The sequence below is a fragment of the Saccoglossus kowalevskii genome, chromosome 5 (assembly GCF_978046115.1).
Source record: "Saccoglossus kowalevskii chromosome 5, keSacKowa6.1, whole genome shotgun sequence".
Lineage (NCBI taxonomy): Eukaryota > Metazoa > Hemichordata > Enteropneusta > Harrimaniidae > Saccoglossus > Saccoglossus kowalevskii.
In genome coordinates, this window is record NC_140645.1 from 39,325,222 (window position 1) to 39,345,713 (window position 20,492).

General features: G+C 34.8%; 1 protein-coding gene across 1 annotated transcript; it reads left to right on the top strand.

Moving 5' to 3' along the window:
• The first annotated feature begins 94 nt into the window (after window positions 1–94).
• Window positions 95–19,683, top strand: LOC100369693 (zinc finger protein ZPR1-like). Its single transcript, XM_006823755.3, has 10 exons — window positions 95–316; window positions 430–591; window positions 1,202–1,363; window positions 3,163–3,249; window positions 4,811–4,933; window positions 8,227–8,374; window positions 13,562–13,722; window positions 14,889–15,089; window positions 15,976–16,041; window positions 17,271–19,683. Exons 1-10 carry the CDS (start codon window positions 203–205, stop codon window positions 17,391–17,393), a joined length of 1,347 nt encoding a protein of 448 aa, XP_006823818.2. The 5' UTR covers window positions 95–202; the 3' UTR covers window positions 17,394–19,683.
• Window positions 19,684–20,492: the final 809 nt, after the last annotated feature.

Consider the following 20,492-nt stretch of genomic DNA (forward strand, 5'->3'; position numbering starts at 1 on the left):
TTATGTTCAAAGAAATGATGGTTAGCGGACCAATCAAATTGCGTGTACGTGGATGTCTGTTCGTCTGAAAAGAAGTCAAAGTGCCAAAAGTCAAAGGTTATGTTCAACACACGTGTTATTCACTTCCGGCGAGTTTTTAAATTCTGCTGCGTAATATCTGGATTTCTGTTATTCTGTAATTATACATGAAATCGAAATAACGATGACAGAACAGCCATACGGAAACAAACCCCTCTTTCGTAATCTAGACGCAGACGAAGTGGGTGACCAAGAAGTGTCAGAAATTGAAAGTTTGTGTATGAACTGTGAACAACAGGTAAAGTGTTCCACTTCCAGTTTGAATTTTTTGGGTGAGCTAGATTGTAGAGTCACAATTGACAGTTCTTGTCAACATTGAACAATGTCTTATGTTTTTCATTTGAATTTCAGGGTACTACCAAGTTGTTGCTGACAAAGATTCCGTTATATAAAGATGTTGTCATTATGTCATTTGAATGTCCTCATTGTCACTATAGCAACAATGAATTGCAGCCAGCTGGAAAGATACAAAACAAAGGATGTAATTATGTTTTCAGGATTACAAATATCAAGGTAAATATAGAATTTATAGTATTACCTCACAAATGTATACAATGAAAATGTCAGACCTTATTTTCCAAGGCAAGTGATGACTCTAAATGCCCGTCAAAACCAAGATTAACTAATTACATGTATGCAGTATCACCCTCCTAAGCAATGCAATTTTGAAGAGATTTTAATAACATACTGTAAAACATGTTGAAATAGCTACATATCGTTTTAGCAAGTTTTACTCAATGCACAAATTTACAGAATCTTAATTAGGCTAATGTGACAACACTCTCACAAGAATAAAAAATGATTTTACAATCCATGAAAATCCACTATCCTGCAAATATTTGCAAGTAAAATCAGCAGGGGCATTCATCTGCATCTTTTGTAAGGGATCAACCATTTGGAATCATAGAAGTGGCTGAACAATGCAAGGTGTTTTATTTAAAAAATGTTGGCACATTCCAAAAAAGTACAGATAAGTCATTGTGAACAAAAGTTGCACTGGTCACACTCTTCTACCCACCCCCTGAGTTCAAATGGTTGACCCTCAAAATATAAATCACCTTCTCCCCAATACACATTTTATCTTAGTTAAAAAATGTTCTGTTTTATTTTTTTATCATAACAGGATATGAATCGAATGGTTATAAAATCTGACTCTGCTTGTGTAACTATTCCAGAGTTGGATTTTGAAATTCCATCCACTTCACAAAAAGGTACTGTAACAACAGTTGAAGGTACGTTACATAGAGCTATTGCAGGCCTGGAACAAGAACAGCCAATAAGAAAGGTATGATAACTCGTAATTAATTTTAAAATTTTCTGTTACTTGTATAAATCAAAATACTGTACTTCCCATAATACATTGACAAAACCTTGCAACAAGGTTCACTCTCTTTCTGTTCTGTTATTACTCATGATTACCTGAATATTGTATTACTGTTTGAGTGATTGGAAGCAGGTAGCTTTCAAAACACCAAATATATGACCCTCATGAACCCTCATGTTCATCATACATTTGTAGTTTTACTTTTCCAAATAATCACAGTGTTCATTGAGACTACGGTATTATGAATCATGGTTGTGAACAGGTAAATAGCCTTTGAGAAGATCTGTTAAAAGTTTAACTTCAAAACATTGCAAATCACCAGTTTATAAAAAAGAATTGTTTTACATAGGGTGTAAGACAATTTATCAGGTGTGTAATGTAATGTTCCTGGCGAAGCCTTATTTTAGAAGAGTGGTGCATGCATGCTATGAACATTAAAAATCTTTCCTACATGTACCTTCCCATCACACAGTATGCGCAAACACACAAACGATAAACATGTAATGCAATCGATTCTGGAATCAGGAATTGTCTGTTTACATGAGCTTCTATTTGAGATGTGCTTCTAATAGAACAAATACAAATTTGTTATTGCCATTTCAAATTATTATCTGTTATGTTAGATAAAAATCCATAATAATAAATTTTTTACAAGAGTTATGTAAAGTATGTACAGGATTGCATTCATCTCCATGGTGATGGTCAATAGGATCACTATACTATCATTTTGCATACTTTGTGGTACTGTGAAATACTTTATTTTCACTTGGAGTTAATTTCCACTGAAGGAATGATTCAGTGATAATAAAATCCAACGAATATACCTTTTTTCTTATCTTTAACATTCAACTCATCAAAAATCAGTGAAAATGAATTCCATACAAAATATCTAAAAGTCTTTTCAGTGAAAATGAATTCCAGCTAAAATAAAGTATTTTACAGTATTGTGATAACTTCACATTAGTCAGTAGTATAATTTGCTCCATTAATCTAAAAGATATCATCATCTTTCTATTTTTTTGTGTTTGCCAAATAGGTAATTTGCTAAGAAAACTTTACAGTCCAATGGCTAAAATTATTTCATCAGATTTCTCTGCATAGAATTTCTGTCACTAATTAACCTTTTTGCTTTGTATACTTCTATCTGTTTCTCCGTTTCGCTGCCGAAAATAGACTCCAGTTAAATTTGTTATACGATTCCTGTTCTGCCCACTAAAAATTTGAAGAACACTCAATCATGTAAGAAAATGATGTCAGTAACTAAGGTCATCCACTTCAATAATTAATAAATTACATGCCCATATTTCTTAACCAGTGGGCGATTCCAACACCATAGAAACATGTAGGTGTTTTCTGTTGTTGTATTTCTTGATGTTACATTTTCAAAGTCACAGTAAATCCATGTACAATTACTGAGTTGTGTTGAGATTGCTGTGTCTGTAGGTACATAAAGCATCTTGTATCCAGAGTAGTTCCCGTATCTTATGCAAATAAGGGCGTGATGATGTGAATAAATAATTGACTCAATAAAAAATGTGACCAATCAACACGCCACAATTAATTTCAGAGCGCAGACGAATCATGTAGCAAATGTAATGGAGACTATATTTTTGGTAGCAAATTGAGAAACTGAGAGAGGAAGCTGGGTTACAGTGAATACATCACCTTCCCGAAATAAACACAATATTATTGCACCTGTTCACTTATTGATATTGAGTTAAAATAATTTTATCATAACAAGCTGCTCTGTTTACTTTCAGGCTTTGGATCCAGAAACTGCTGAAAAATTAGAAATATTTATTGACAAAATGAAGAAATTAAAAAATGTTGAGAACCCATTTACATTTGTGAGTAATTATACCTTATTAATTATAACTTATTAATTAATTAATTGAAAATAATGAAAATGTCATCCAAAAAGTTGTGTGGAGTCGTTCAAACCCTGGGGGCTGCCATGTTTTTTTTTAATAGAGGATCAAAGTACAATAAAGCATAAAGAAGAAAAAAAAACTTACACTAGAAGAATACCAAGATTTAATATTAGTTGCATTGCCCCCAACTTCACTATCACACGTTGAAAAATCATCAATGAAATAGTTTGCGTAGATGCATTCAAGTTTCTCTCAATGTCACTATAAAGCTAAGGGTTCGGACAGTAACTTCAGCCGGGGGGGGGGGGTGTTGTTATGTGTTGGTGGATCAGTATGGAATCTGCCGACCCTCCCCCTTGGCCGAAGTAACTGACCAATCCCTAAACATACACTTTTTTTTTTAAAGAGCTTATCGCCTAGAAAACATCAATGAAATTACGGCTATGATTTTCAAGCCTGTTTAATGACACTGGCAGGTGGTTTTTAACATGAAAATATGTTATAACATTTGTAGGGGCATCAAAAGATAGAAACCATTGGAAAAAAGCAAATTTAAAGGAATGGACGAGCTCTAATTTGGTAAAATCGGCAGATGAAAACTTTTGTTTCAAAATGGTTGCATGACCTTTTATCAGACACATTGATATGCAAATGACTTATCTGTGAAACAAATAGGGGCGGTTACTAACCACTAAGTGTTTGTACACAAAAAAGTAAAAAAAAAAAATATGATTTGAGTAAAATCTAATCTTGTAAGTTTGCATATCGGGTAGACCCAATTGTGTCCACGCACAGAAGGAAACGGTGGTTAGCACAGGCTTAGGAACGTCCAAACTTGTTAAGAATATACAAAAATGTTCAGTCATTTTAACTATGATTACTCAGTACAGTAACAAGGAAGGTATACAGTCTCATTGTTTGTTTACTTTTTTTCGCAAGACCAATTGTAATTGTGCTCGCGTTGATTATCATTTCGTAAATGCCATGCTGAAATGAATAGTTATGAATGTAATAGATGCTCGGGAACCTTGGCACATGCTGAGATTTGCTGCCTGAATGCTCGGCTTGGCATGTCATCAGTGGTGAATTTAAGAGAACATACACTGGTTCATACTGGTATGACAAGACGATGGAGGGAAGTGCAGCTATATATGGTTGGCTGCAGTAGTAATGAATAAAATGAGTGCAGAACCTTGTCAGCGATGCATATTTATGTGCATTTTTTGCAACATTTACGTGAAAAAATAATTGTTTTTCGAATCTTCTTTGCCGTTCATGTGCACGATGATTCATAATAAATACCATAACCGCAAATGGATATAATTTCAATATAGCAATAATTATTATTATCATATGAGTATCGTTTTCCATGTTTGGGTCAGTGAACGTAGCAATTGTCTTTGAGTTAATCTTTGAAACTTATACGACTACAGATTAAACTTTTGTTTATTTTTGCAGATGCTAGTGAGGTTGCATAAACATAGTTGAGTGATCTGGTATTCAAACATCAATTCTTTTTGTTTCAAATTCTTTTCAGATACTTGATGATCCTAGTGGTAATAGTTTTATTGAAAATCCTTTTGCTCCCACAAAAGATGTTGCCATGACAATCACTCATTATGAAAGGTCAGACGAACAAAACCAAACGTTAGGATTGTTTGTGAGTACTTTACACAATATGCAATGCATTTTTTGGTTTAATTGAAAGTTGTCTGTGGACAAAAAACCCTCCCTAATACTGTATTTAATGCATCCTTAATGCAAGTTCCCTCTCTCCAATGTTATATTGAATGCAGCCTGAATGAAAGTTCCCTCCCCCTTACTACATTGAATGCATCCTGAATGAAATTTCCCTCTCCCCAGACCAACTTTTTGTCCCACCCCCACGCAAGTTGTAGTGTTTACCACCGTCCAACTCTTTGTCTGTCCAACATGATAAAAGAAATATTCAATACCCCTCACATACCAACATGGACTTATATATATATACACTACTGCTATATTCAGTTACAGTAACTGGTCTAGACTGTCGACAGTTCTCAAGCCTGATAAAGAGTTACTTATTTTCAAATGCCATAGGCGTTTTAACAGAATGCCAAGGCATTTTAAGAGAGGGACGTAGGGCCCGAGAGACTGTTATAGCATGTAACGCTCTCATGTGGCACTCAAACTCAGTTATACACCGATCAATCAATCATGAGCGAAATGGGTCACCAATAAACAGGAAGTACCGTAAAAACTCAATTAATTCGCGGTAGTAAAAATAATTATTTTTTCAAGTGCACGAATTAATAGAATAAAAACGGAAATTATTGGTTTTTGGTGAGCGAATTAAAAGAGTACTTTTAGATCGATTCAAAAAAGAGCTGTTTTCATAAATTTATTAGTGATTTGTTTTGTTTTCCAATGAACACGATTACAGGACATTTTTTTAGTGCCTCTGAGACTCGTGGCTAGCGACATTCATGGCGTATAGTCGGGCATAGAACACGCACTGCGTCAAGAACCATGCACCATGTTACACTTGAAATGAAACAGTGAAATGGCAAAGCTCACTCTGTACACAAACAAACAATGAACACGTGGCCTACAAAGTAGCCGTCTGGCTGCACTGCCTTTTTTTATTTTTCTAGGCATCGCCTGGGCGATGTTATGGCAGATATCACGAAGCCCATCTTGTCTCGAAAAATAACCCTACGTTGATAAAAATGATCTCAGAAAATGTTTAGAAAAAATAATGTTTCGCGTTGACCAAATATAATCATGCAAAGTATAAATTCAAAGTGTTTCAATACATTGATGAGAGGTCGCATTTTACATGAACAAGAACATGCACTAAGAAGGAAAAGCCAAAGTCAAAACGGGGTGCATCATGGACATGACACAACACACGCTGCGACAACTGAGTGATCAGCGACATCATTTTGGGATGCAATTGAACTTCAAGTACTTCTTTGCGAAACTTGCTGATGCTGACATCAAGTGTGTGTTGACCGAAGTTTGACCTCAAGTCATGCACTGAACTGGCATGTTACCTTAGCATCCTTTTTCTTTCGTGCCCCGCGCGTCAATCTAGTAAAATTGTTATTCTATCCGAAGGTACTGTAATTATGCAACTTGAATATATCAACGTCGTTTATTTAGTGCACTGCTTTTCTAATTACGCAAATTTGTTTATAATATTGTACCGGCTCTGAATATTTCAACTTTGTAATGTATTGCTTTCATGATAATTAGTTTTTTTTTAACCACGCGTTTGAATTACGTGCGGCATTGGTCAATGACCTCCAGAGTTCATGCACTGATATTTAAATTCGGGCCACCCAGCTTGACGCAAATCAATTATTAAGTTACTCGTACTTGCCATTTGTTGACCGCTTAACACTGTGTTTTTTACCGAATCCGGTATAATCAAAATGTAACACGAGGTCAATCGCCCGACCAATCAAAAACCTCAATTTACGCACCATAGGGCGGTTCACTTAAATGACATAATAGAATTATGGCGGACACATGGTCGATGCAACCCTGTGAACCAGCGACGAAAAAGCCCTGTACTAAGCTTTCCATCACGGAAATTCGTAATCGATATGCTGACCGATGGATTTTTATCGACTAAGTAATAATCTTGTCCAACATCTGTAGTGTCGTGGGGGAATGATTTTTTTCAGGTCAAATCTTTACCGAACCTAAACTGCTTGCTAACTGCGATTGCGGCTACACCAAGTACTGGTGACATAAAAACTCAAACAAAATGTATATTTGTAATGTCTGCATGCAATATATTCTGAGTTATCTACTTTATTCTGGCCCGCGAATTAATAGGATACAATTTTAAACATGTTTTTGAATGCCGCGAATTAAAAAGATACATTTAAAAATTAGCGTACAAAAATTAAATTGGTGCGCGAATTAATAGAGACTGTGAATTAATCGAGTTTTTACGGTAGTAGTAGTTTGAGTGACAAGTCTCAACAGGAACGTCACCGGGCAATTTCCACGTAATGCCGCATGAGGTCGTTTACATGCTATAACAGTCTTGGGCCGCACTGCCCTCGCTTGAAATGCCTTCGCCATTTCGTTAAAACGCCCGTGGCATTTAAAAATAAGTGACTCTTTATTAGGTCCAAGAACTGACGACAGTCCATAAATGGTTCACCACAGACATCAATCCAAACCTCTACCCACTACTCATAAAACAGTAATGTGGAACTTGGATGATTATTCTTTAGAATTTTTTGGATACTTCCAAGTAAGTGTGTTTCTGGTAACATTAAAATAGAAAAAGTAATGAAGGTACATGTAGGTATCAATACTAAACAGTTCCTCCTCTATTGCTGTATTGAACACACCCTGAGGCCCCTTTGAATTTTTATTGAACATATCCTGAATGAAATTATCCCTAAGTCATTGACATATTTATAAAAATAACTCTGCCTCCACCCCATAAAGCTTTATTATGCAAATGTTGAATTACCCCTCTGCTGCAGGAACTATTATTGAATACATTCTGAATAAAATACCGCCCTCTCTAGTTGTTTGTGGACATATCCTAAATAAAGGACCCCCTAAGTTATTGGCACATTTAATTAAATAACCCCTTCCATAATGCTTTATTATACATACCCCATCCTGAATGGAATACACCCCTTACTATTGTTTGTGAACATGTCCTAAATGTAACAAAAGCAGGTATTTTGGTACAGGTGTGGTTACATTGCTTCCTGTCCACTATGCCCCTAACACCGATGAACTTGACATTCTGCGATACTTATTGTTGTTGTTTTGCAAACAAGGTATGTGGACATTTACTTACAGCTGTTTGTTTTCCAGTGTTGTTCATGAATCCTGTTGTCAAATGTACATCAGATGCAGTTATGTTGAACTGGCCCCTTGGCAGCTATAATGAATACTCCTCCTGACTTACATTTGCACTTTTCTCGTTATGTTTAGAATGAGACGAACGAAAATGAGGAGGAATCCAGGCCGATGACTTTGGGTGGAGATGAAGAGGATGATAACGTAAAAGAAGAGGTGATGATTTTCCAGACAAACTGTACGGAGTGCAATAGTCCGACTAAAACTAATATGAAAGTTGTTCGTATCCTTTACAGTATAGCAATTTATTCACACATAACATACAAAGTAAAATTGATGTGGACTCAGTGTGTTCACTTTCATAGTTATCATTACTTTTTTTTTCATTTCAAATTTATTTTCAAGGGAGATGTAAATCAGGGAAAATAAAATCCAGAGAAAATTCTTTTGCTGTTATGTTTTGCATTGTGGATCTATAATGATGATATTATAGGATGATAACTTAAAAAAGGAGGTGATGATTTCCAGAAAAACTGTACAGAGTGAAATAGTCCGACTAAAACTATCGGTAATATGAAAGTTGTACATAACATACAAAGTAAAATTGATGTGGACACAGTGTGTTCACTTTCATAGTTATCATTCCTTTTTTTTTCATTTCAAATTTATTTTCAAGGGAGATGTAAATCAGGGAAAATAAAATCCAGAGAAAATTCTTTTGCTGTTATGTTTTGCATTGTGGATCTATAATGATGATATTATAGGATGATAACTTAAAAAAGGAGGTGATGATTTCCAGAAAAACTGCACAGAGTGAAATAGTCCGACTAAAACTATCGGTAATATGAAAGTTGTACATAACATACAAAGTAAAATTGATCTTGACTCAGTGTGTTTACTTTCATAATTGTTTTGCATTGTGGATCTATAAGATATGTTGATACAACTGCTGATATTGCGTCAAATGATTTGCAAGATGATCATACATTCAAATGTCTATTTCTAGAAATTCTAATGCAAATAAGTGAACAAGTTATTTTTTCTTGCTAGTGACTTGTTTATTTGTATTACGTGCATTTTCTGGATTTTGATGCGGTGATAATCTTGTTCTGTTGAAAGTGTCCTCTGCATTTTGTGATGCTATTTTTTAGCAAAATATAAAATGCTGTTTTCAACGAAACATAATTCCATCGAAAACAGTAATTCACAACACCTGATTGGCATTGTCTATTTTTAACCTCACTTAAGAGGATTGAAATCACTTCACAGGGTCAGGATCTATTTTGGATAAATATGGTTTGATGCAAATTTTACATTAATTCCACAAAGAATAAAAGAAATTAATTAATTATATGCAGACATGCTTTGGTTTTTCAGTTATATGCAACGACTATTTTAGTATTTTCAGTATGTTGTGAAGATTTTGAAATATTTTAAATTTACTGCTATAATTAAATAATTCAGCCAATAGTGTTTTAATTAGTTTAATACTTCCTCTAATGATGAATTCCAAAAAGACAAAATATGACTTATTTGTTGTATAAATCTGTGCATATTAATTAGCAAAATTTACATAACTTATTAGCATACACTTGTTTGTATGTTTGCAACATTCCAGTGAAAATAAATTACAGGCTAATGAGTAATATTTCAAAACAAAGATGTCTAGATGGTTTCATAACAAGTTACGTTTTGAAAATAAACTTCAAAATGCCATGCTTCAAATCATAGGTTTTGTAAATTGTATTTGCAGTCATAGTATTAATTTTAGTAACCATCTCCAATTGTGATAAAGTTATTTGGATAACCACTGATTTCCGGCACTGATTTTGGTGTGAGTTAAAGAAAAATACAACCATGTTTTGTCAACTGACTAATAGAAATGACAAAGTTATTAACAACAAATCAAGACTTCACTAGTCTGGTTTACCTTATTTTCATGTTTCAAGTTTAAAAAAAAATAATTCGCCTTTACATATTCCAAACCTTCAAAAATAATTTTGAGTATAAATTTGGTTGTTATGGAGACAAAAATACACAATGTTATATTGTGCATGTCCTACTAATTAACTAGTAATAATGTGTGTCCTACTGACTTATCAGTAGTAGTGTGAGGGTCTTACAGACTCGCCAGTAATATCGTGTGGTTCCTACTGACTCGCCAGTAATATCGTGTGGGTCCTATAGACTCGCCAGTAATATCGTGTGGGTCCTACTGACTCGCCAGTAATATTGTGTGGGTATTACTGACTCGCCAGTAATATCATGTGGATCCTACTGACTCGCCAGTAATATCATGTGGATCCTACTGACTCGCCAGTAATATCGTGTGGGTCCTACTGACTCACCAGTAACACTGTATGGGTTCTACTGACGACACAAGTAATATTGTGTGGGTCCTACTGACTCGCAAGTTATATTGTGTGGGTCCTACTTACTCACCAGTAACACTGTGGGTTCTACTGACTCGCAAGTAATATTGTGTGGGTCCTGATGACTCGCCAGTATCACTGTGTGGGTCCTACTGACTCGCCAGTAATATCGTGTGGGTCCTACTGACTCGCCAGTAATATCGTGTGGGTTCTACTGACTCGCAAGTTATATTGTGTGGGTCCTACTGACTCACCAGTAACACTGTGTGGGTCCTGATGTCTCACCAGTAACACTGTGTTGGTCCTACTGACTCGCAAGTAATATTGTGTGGCTCCTACTGACTCACCAGTAACACTGTGTGGGTTCTACTGACTTACATGTAATATTGTGTGGGTCCTACTGACTCGCACATAATATTGTGTGGGTCCTCCTGACTCACCAGTAACACTGTGTGGGTCCTACTGACTCGCAAGTAATATTGTGTGGGTCCTACTGACTCACCAGTAACACTGTGTAGGTTCTACTGACTCACAAGTAAAATTGTGTGGGTCCTACTGACTCGCAAGTTATATTGTGCAAGTCCTGATGACCCACCAGTAACACTGTGTGGGTCCTACTGACTCGCAAGTAATATTGTGTGGGTCCTACTTACTCACCAGTAACACTGTGTGGGTTCTACTGACTCGCAAGTTATATTGTGTGGGTCCCACTGACTCACCAGTAACACTGTGTGGTTCTACTGACTCGCAAGTAATATTGTGTGGGTCCTGATGACTCACCAGTAACACTGTGTGGGTCCTACTGACTCGCAAGTAATATTGTGTGGGTTCTACTGACTCGCAACTAATATTGTGTGGGTCCTGATGACTCACCAGTAACACTGTGTTGGTCCTACTGACTCGCAAGTAATATTGTGTAGGTCCTGATGACTCACCAGTAACACTGTGTGGGTCCTACTGACTCTCCAGTAATATCGTGTGGGTCCTACTGACTCGCAAGTAATATTGTGTGGGTTCTACTGACTCACCAGTAACACTGTGTGGGTTCTACTGACTCGCAAGTTATATTGTGTGGGTCCTGATGTCTCACCAGTAACACTGTGTGGGTTCTACTGACTCGCAAGTTATATTGTGTGGGTCCTACTGACTCGCCAGTAACACTGTGTGGGTTCTACTGACTCGCAAGTTATATTGTGTGGGTCCTACTGACTCACCAGTAACACTGTGTGGGTTCTACTGACTCGCAAGTTATATTGTGTGGGTCCTACTGACTCACCAGTAACACTGTGTGGGTTCTACTGACTCACAAGTAATATTGTGTGAGTCCTACTTACTCGCCAGTAACATTGTGTGAGTTCTACTGAGGTATGTACGACCTAGAAATAGTGCCGTATGCGAGTACCAAGTTGCGAGTCGAAAGTAGCAAAATATGGCATATGCTAGTGGTAAAAACGGCATATGCGAGTGGTAAAATGTATTGTTTGCTAGTCGCAAAAAAGCCCTATGTGAGGGGTAATACAAAGGCTTGTAACGTTTGCTTATAATATAACAATGTACGTTCAATTGTGTTTTATCACAGTAAAATCAAATATTTACCATGGTTATGAAATGATGTGTACATGGTTGGTTAAGATTGGCATGATGCTGTTAAGGTTTTTATTTTAGGGGCGATTCATATATAAAAATATCACTTTTTACCAAAAATGACAAAAATATTCACCAAAATTACTGTAGATAATTAAAGATATCATTACAAAATGAACAAATCTGAGAGAGGTCCACATGTAGTACCTATATATGTAATATCAAAGCAATTGGACTTGCAGTTTTTAACAAGAAGTCGAAAATATCACGTTTTACCAAAAATGACAAAAATATTCACCAAAATTAGAGAATTGAAGATATGATCATGAAATGAACAAATCTGAGAGAGGTCCACATGTAGTACCTATATATGTAATATCAATGCAATTGGACTTGCGGTTTTTAACAAGAAGTCAAAAATATCACTTTTTACCAAAAATGACAAAAATATTCACCAAAATTAGAGAACTAAAGATATCATTACAAAATGAACAAATCTGAGAGAGGTCCACATGTAGTACCTATATATGTAATATCAATGCAATTGGACTTGCGGTTTTTAACAAGAAGTCGAAAATATCACTTTTTACCGAAAATGACAAAAATATTCACCAAAATTAGAGAACTAAAGATATCATTACAAAATGAACAAATCTGAGAGAGGTCCACATGTAGTACCTATATATGTAATAATATCAAAGCAATTGGACTTGCGGTTTTTAACAAGAAGTCGATAATATCACTTTTTACCAAAAATGACAAAAATATTCACCAAAGTTAGAGAATTGAAGATATGATCATGAAATGAACAAATCTGAGAGAGGTCTACCCAAGGTACATATACACTAAGTATCAAAGCATTCAGGCTTGTAGTTTTCAAGAAGAAGTCGAAAAAGTAAAACATTGACACGGACGACGACGGACAATCACTCATATGATAAGCTCCGCTCGACAAAGTCGACAGCGGAGCTAAAAAAGGATTTTCCTAATAATTTGTGACAACAATAAATATACAATATTGTACCTAAATTGTTTTTCTCCCTATCTTAATTTTGAGATAAATCAGGATAGCACATTAAATTGACATTTGATAGGAAGATAGCCACACAGCCCTGTCATGTAGTCCCAAACATGAATATGACTTCTGTGGCAAAAATGCACTATGTGTCAGCAATTTGCACATACAAAAAAAAGTCAGGAGAGACAACAGTGACATTCAATGTCCAGAACTGTCGCCTGGCACAAAAAAAAAAATAAATAAATAAAAAAAAAAGGTTTTCAGGGTTTTGTAAATAGTGGCATATACATAAAACAATATCTCTACTGTAAAAGTTAAAAAAATCTGACAATTTCTTTGAATAGGTGATTCTTAGTTCACTGTGTAAAAGACTCAGATTAAACCTCTACCACAAATATCAACTGATTCTGAAATTTGTGAACGGAAAATGGTTTACCATCACCAATTAAATAATTGAATTAAAACCTCATGAATTCTTCTTGACAAGCAAAACTAGCTATTCCAAACTTCAAAGAAGTGGTTATCATGGCAACCGTCTGTGATAAATGTGGATACAAGACATCTGAAGTAAAATCTGGATCTGGAATTGAAGAAAAAGGGAAAAAAATAAGTCTTAAAATAACCGACATATCTGACATGAGCAGAGATTTACTGAAGGTAATGTAATAATAAATTGTATGACTCATCTGCAAATAACGTTTAACAACTGATCAAGTTGTCATTTTTCTTGAAAACAAAAGTTGATCCACATGTCAATATTTTGGGTGTGTGTAATTTTGCACAGGAGAAACATGGATATGTCTAATAAAATGGCTAAATACTGTAAAACATGTTGTAAAAGCGACATGCAATTTTAGCGAATTGTGGTAAAATGAAATAATAGCAAAATGTTGATTTAGCGAATCTCTCTTGTCATTGTTAATTTCCTGTTTTCACAATACTTGTCTGTCGCATGCCAAAACAAATGCACAGTTATCACTTCCATAAAAAACAAAGAAAAACTGTCAAGTGTAATTAGAAAGCGCCCCAGATTTTTATGTTCCAGATTTCTGTATACAAATCTCCAAACCTTGGCCATTGTAAATTTTTATAATAAAGTCATTAGTGACACCTTAAATTAACGAATCAGCTCTCTGGCTACATTCGCTAAAAAGTCATGCTCACGAAAAAGACATGTTTTAAAGTATGTTGTTTGTTTCTCATGTTATTTTGAATTACAGCATTAAATGTTGATATCATGGTTGGGAAACCCCAAAACACTGCTTAAAATGCTGATGGTTGACCACCTGATGTTATCAGATATTAGACATATTGAATGCCGATGTGTACTTTGCCACTGTTCACCAAATGATGGCTTGCAATTTTGCAAAACATTTTGTTTTTTGTCAAATCTATATTTGACAATGTCGTTTCATTAATACAGTTTAAATCGTTTATTATCTTACTAGGCAAGGGTCAAGTGCAAACGATACAATATCATGAGAAAACACAAACTAGTTATTTTGATGTGTTTTAATATTTCATGAATTACATTTATATATAAGAAATTACCGGGTAATGGTTATTGATTCCGTACACTAATTTTGCAATTCATGTTGATCACTCTATGAATCCCACACAGGCCACCATCTGTCAAACTTTACCTACAAGTCTAGAACAAAGCAAACTCCAAGTGTACACAAAGTTGTCGGCCATCTTGTTAACTGACTGTTGATACAATTCTCAGAATTATCATAACAAATTTTACATGATAGTACATCAAAATGTGCAAAATAATGTTCCAAAATGTATCATTTGAATTGGTTATTTATTTTTATTTTCAGTCGGATACATGTATGGTATCAATTCCTGAGCTGGAGATGGAAACGATGATGGGTACGCTTGGTTCAAAATTTACAACGATAGAAGGATTGTTAGAAGATATCAAAACACAGTTAAAAACTGATAATCCATTGGTGGTCGGTGATAGTATGGGGAGTGAGAATAAACAAAAAATGGAGATATTTTTGGACAAACTTGATAAAGTAAGTCTGTCACTGTAATTATATATAGGTATATTATGGTTATACTGTAGAATACTTTATTTTAGCTGGAATTAATTTTTACTAAAAAGACTTTTTAGGTATTTTGTATGGAATTTATTTTGAAAACTTGAATGAAAAATACAGGAAAAAAGGTATATTCGTTGGATTTTATTTTCACTGAATCATTGCTTCAGCGAAATTAGCGAAAATTAATTCCAAGTGAAAATAAAGTATTTTACAGTAAGATACATTGTAGTTTGAATTAATTTGCATATGTTAATTAGCTAATTTGAATACTAATTAACTTATTCAGCATGTTTTGTTGATATATTTAGTTTTATACAAACATTCTATGTTTGTGTGATTGAATGGCCAACACTGTATGCAATTTTGTTATATCTCTAAATGTCTACATCGCAATTTCCAGTTACATCGTGTTAAATGGTCAACCCCTTTCAGACTCCTGTGTGCGAAGCACACAATAGGAGTCTTTGTAGTTACCCTGTCTGTATGTGTGTGTGTGTGTGTGTGTGTGTCCGTTCCACTGATATCTCAAGAATGTTGGTTTTTAATGAAACTTGGTGTATAGATGCTCTGGGTTAATGCGCAGATTTGATTAGGTCTTGGTTGAAATCCATGCATATTAATTACCTGATTTGCATGATAATTAGCTAATTTTTAGCTGTTTCTTGACTGTTCCACTGATATCTAAAGAGCCATTCATTAGATTTTGATGAAACTTGGTACATAGATGCTCTGGACTAATGCACAGATGTAATTAGTTTTGGGTAAAAATCCATGCATATAATTAATCTAATTTGCATAATGATTAGTAAATTTTTGGCTTGTCCACTATATTTAATAATATTCCTATGGTTTATTTAAGGTGATTAGTTGTGAATTACCTGCAACTATTATATTGGATGATCCAGCAGGCAACAGTTATCTTCAGGTAAGTGATTGGTTCACATGCAGTCAATATCAATCCCACTTTCTCGTGACATCAACCACTATTCAACCATTTTGTTTTATTAATCTTCCCTTTGCTCAAAGTGCTCTGTGCAGGATATTGTAGTGTTATCACCAAAGTGCTTTGTTTTACCACAACACTGGTCTAACACCATACTGGTCTGACACCACCACAGTGTTTTGTTTTACCTCCAGACTGGTCTGAAACTGACAAATTAAAGATCCTGTCCCCCACAATATTTGTTTTACAAACTGATCTTTCAGAGAGATTTCTCTGTCCAACGGAAGTCACTGAAAAAACTAAAGATGATTGTGATACATGGAGATTTTCAATGGTGTTTAAAACAATACAAAACAAAAATGAAATTACTTTGCCCATGAAAATTTGTTGAAAAATAACAAAATTACAGCTGTAAGCATGTTGGAAATGTTTTTCTGTGTGTGATTTTATCATTTTTTCAATAACAATATCAGATTACTTATATTTTGACGAGTTATATACAATCTTTTTTTAAATCAGCAATTAAATAAACATTGTGTGGCATGTAATACAAAATTTCTTGTCTCAGTTTATTGCTGAGTCAGCATATCGGAATTATTGCTGTTTTTAAGCAACAATACTCCTAGAAAGTTCCAGGCTGTTTACTGGGGCCTACAGGCATGAAACCTGTTTTGTATGTTGTGAAAGTTGAACTACCAGTTCCTAATTTAATTCCTGATTTTCACTAAACATGGTCACTAGGTAGCAATGTTATGGTTACAATTATAGTTTTGCCACGAGGTGTTCAAATTATTTGATACCAGGATGAGACTCTCAGTCAATAGAAATGGATTCTTTCCAATTTATCGTTAAAATTTGACATTAAAGTTAAAGATTTTGTCGAAACTGGTTCTTCAAATTATGTAGTTAAAATTTCACTTGATTATTATTGGAAAATTAAACCTTTTTTGGACAGCAATTGACTGAAACAACATCTTCTTTGGTCATATGATATGATATATATAAACCAATCAAGGTACTTATATGGTAATACCATTGGCTAATCATGATGATCTCAAAGCTTGCTGATCATGTGATATGAATTGACCAATCAGGGTACTGATGTGGTAATATCATTGGCTGACCATGATGACCTCAAAGCTTGCTGGTCATGTGATATGAATTGACCAATCATAGAGCAATCTAATGAAAAAACTTTGTTTTATTTGTAGAATATCTATGCTCCAGAAGATGACCCAAATATGACAGTAGAGGAGTACGAACGAAATGATGAACAGAATGATGAACTGGGAATTAAAGACATGAAAACAGAAAACTATGAGAATAAAGAATAGCCTCTAACTTCTCATCATTTCACTAAATTAATAATATGCTCTTATCTTTCATGAAAACTTCCAACCATACTTTGTTAAGCTTGGAGACCTAATTTGAGTATTTTATAATATTCATCATTTTCTCTGGACTTGAAAAGTCAAATTTATCTAAGAGCCAGATAAATAATATGTTAAGTTAATTAAGTAAATGTATTGAAAAAAAACCCTATATTTAAGATCTTGTATTTATACACAAATGTTTTCTCCCATGATTCTATGGATTTATTTGGAAACATACTGTGATGTTTCCACCTCTAGCCATTCATGTACGCTACTATATACAAATATTTTTTAGTCCCCGTTCGGACGAAGGCCGAAAACAGGGACTATGTTTTGACCTCTGTGTGTCCGTCTGTGCGTGCGTCCGTGCGTGCGTCCGGACCTGTATCTTAGAAATGCCTGGACCAATCACAATCAAACTTCACACATACATCATACATGATATCATTCATATGCACGTCAATTTGTTTCACGATCTGATTCAAGATGGCCGAATGGTGGCCATTTTTGTACTAAAAATCATCAAAATCAAGCATTTCCCGGCTGTTTACAGATGGATTTTGTTCAAACCTTGCATATACGTTCGACATTATAGGACCTTGATGAACATCATTTTGTTTTACGATCTGATTCAAGATGGCAGAATGGCAGCCATTTTTGTGCTAAAAAATTATAAAAATCAAGCATTTCCCGGCTGTTTACAGATGGATTTGTTCAAACTTGATATTATATTCATTATACATCATGTCACAGATATACGAATATATTGGTTTGACGATCCTTTTCAAAGTGGCCTAATGGTGGCTATTTTTGTGCTAAAAAACTTGTTTTATTTTTTAGATTGGATTCTGAATGGCTGACTAGTGGCCATTTTGTTTTAATGAATGGGCTTCTAGAGCCATATCTCTGACATGCTTTGACTGACTATGTTCAAATTTCATATATTTATTATACATATATTCATAATGGCTGATTTTGTTTTAATTAATGCTGTTCCAGAGCAATATCTCTCAATACTCATTTGACGATCAGATACAAATGTCAATCATTTATATGTTAAACAATCATCATATTCCTGACATGTTTATATTCCAGCTATATTACTATAAACAAAATTTTATATCTTAAATTTGATAACTAACGGGGACTGTGCCATGCATGGCTTGTTAAATCTGTTTTTGGTTAGTCAAAATATTGTTTATGAAAATAACAAAAATCACCTTTCAGATATGCCACTTTTATTAAAAAAATTCTGCACATCAACCCATAACAAGGATGTAGAATGAGCTTCCTCTCCATGCACAGTTGTATTCATCTTTAAACTGTGTGTTATTTGCAAAGAAATTATCATTTCCATAGCAAACATGTACACACGATAGAGAATATTTTATACATGCATTCTGATAGAGTTGTGCACCACAAAGCACCAACTTTTTTCTTTTCTCTCCTTTTGTTTTTTCCTGCAAATGCACCCCCTTCTTCAAAATTCAGGTAAGAGTTCAATCACTCTTGCTTAAAAACACAGATACCAGATTTAATTATTATTTTGAACTACTGAATGAAAGCCCACAAATTGTCGATTCGCAAGTATAAGAAGAGTCAGACTGTGATGATTATAGTTAGTTTTGAACTTCAAATGAAAGCAAATGATACCTGGGTTATATTTATACATCACCATTTTGTTAGTAATCTTGTCAATGGTGACACTGTACCTAGGATTGATTTAGTTAATGGCACTATGCATCAATTCATTGTTCAGATTCAACTTTTACGACTTTCAGTCATATAATTATGCTATTTAGTACTAAACATAGCATAACTATTACAACTTTGTTCATTGTGATCCTAGATGAAATATATTAACCTATAGATTGATAACAAACTAACAATGCAATATCTTTTCTTTATGTGGCATAAGTGAGTATAAAAGTGCTGAAATAATACAATACAATAATATATTATCTAAGCGTTTAGTGTTGAAAACAGTAATATTCATGTTCTTCAAGTAATACTACATGTACTGTATGTTCCTCATAGAATAATATGTCATGAATTGTATAAAATTTTCTGAACAATAGTTTGGCAATATGTCAAAGCAGAAATCGGCAATACAAATAATAGCCAATGTGTTCTTCTTTCTTAACAATGTAATTTATTAATTTCAATTTCCCATAAAGAATAATATAACATACATTGTATAAGGCTCCTAAAAATTAATATATCTCATTAAATTTTGGCTATTTTGTTGTCATATTGGGTAGCTTGCCTTTAACCATCGGTCCATTTGACCACACCATTGCCAAAAGGGTGGTCACTTGTCATATTTGATAGGTGACCTTTACACACAGGTTCATTTGACCACACCATTGCCAAAAGGGTGGTCACTTGTCACGTTAGATAGGTGGCCTTTATACACAGGTTCATTTGACCACACCATTGCTAGAAGGATGGTCACTTGTCACGTTAGATAGGTGGCCTTTATACACAGGTTCATTTGATCACACCATTGCCAATAGGGTGGTCACTTGTCATATTAGAGAGGTGACCTTTATACACAGGTTCATTTGACCACACCATTGCCAAAAGGGTGGTCACTTGTCATATTAGAGAGGTGACCTTTATACACAGGTTCATTTGATCACACCATTGCCAAAACGGTGGTTACTTGGCATATTAGATAGGTGGCCTTTATACACAGGTTCATTTTACCACACCATTGCCAAAAGGGTGGTCACTTGTCGCATTAGATAGGTGACCATTATACACAGGTTCATTTCACCACACCATTGCCAGAAAGGTGGTCACTTGTCATATTAGATAGGTGGCCTTTATACACAGGTTCATTTGACCACACCATTGCCAAAAAGGTGGTCACTTGTCATATTAGATAGGTGACCTTTATACACAGGTTCATTTGACCACACCATTGACAAAAGGGTGGTCACTTGTCATATTAGGTAGGTGGCCATTATACACAGGTTCATTTCACCACACCACACCATTGCCAAAAGGGTTGTCACTTGTCATATTAGATAGGTGACCATTATACACAGGTTCATT

Excerpts from the sequence above, each read along its gene's own strand:
- LOC100369693 (XM_006823755.3), top strand. The coding sequence starts at position 203 with ATGACAGAACAGCCATACGGAAACAAACCCCTCTTTCGTAATCTAGAC. Across the intron at positions 3,250-4,810 it reads TTGAGAACCCATTTACATTT|ATACTTGATGATCCTAGTGG; the intron begins GTGAGTAATTAT and ends AATTCTTTTCAG. Across the intron at positions 4,934-8,226 it reads ACCAAACGTTAGGATTGTTT|AATGAGACGAACGAAAATGA; the intron begins GTGAGTACTTTA and ends CGTTATGTTTAG.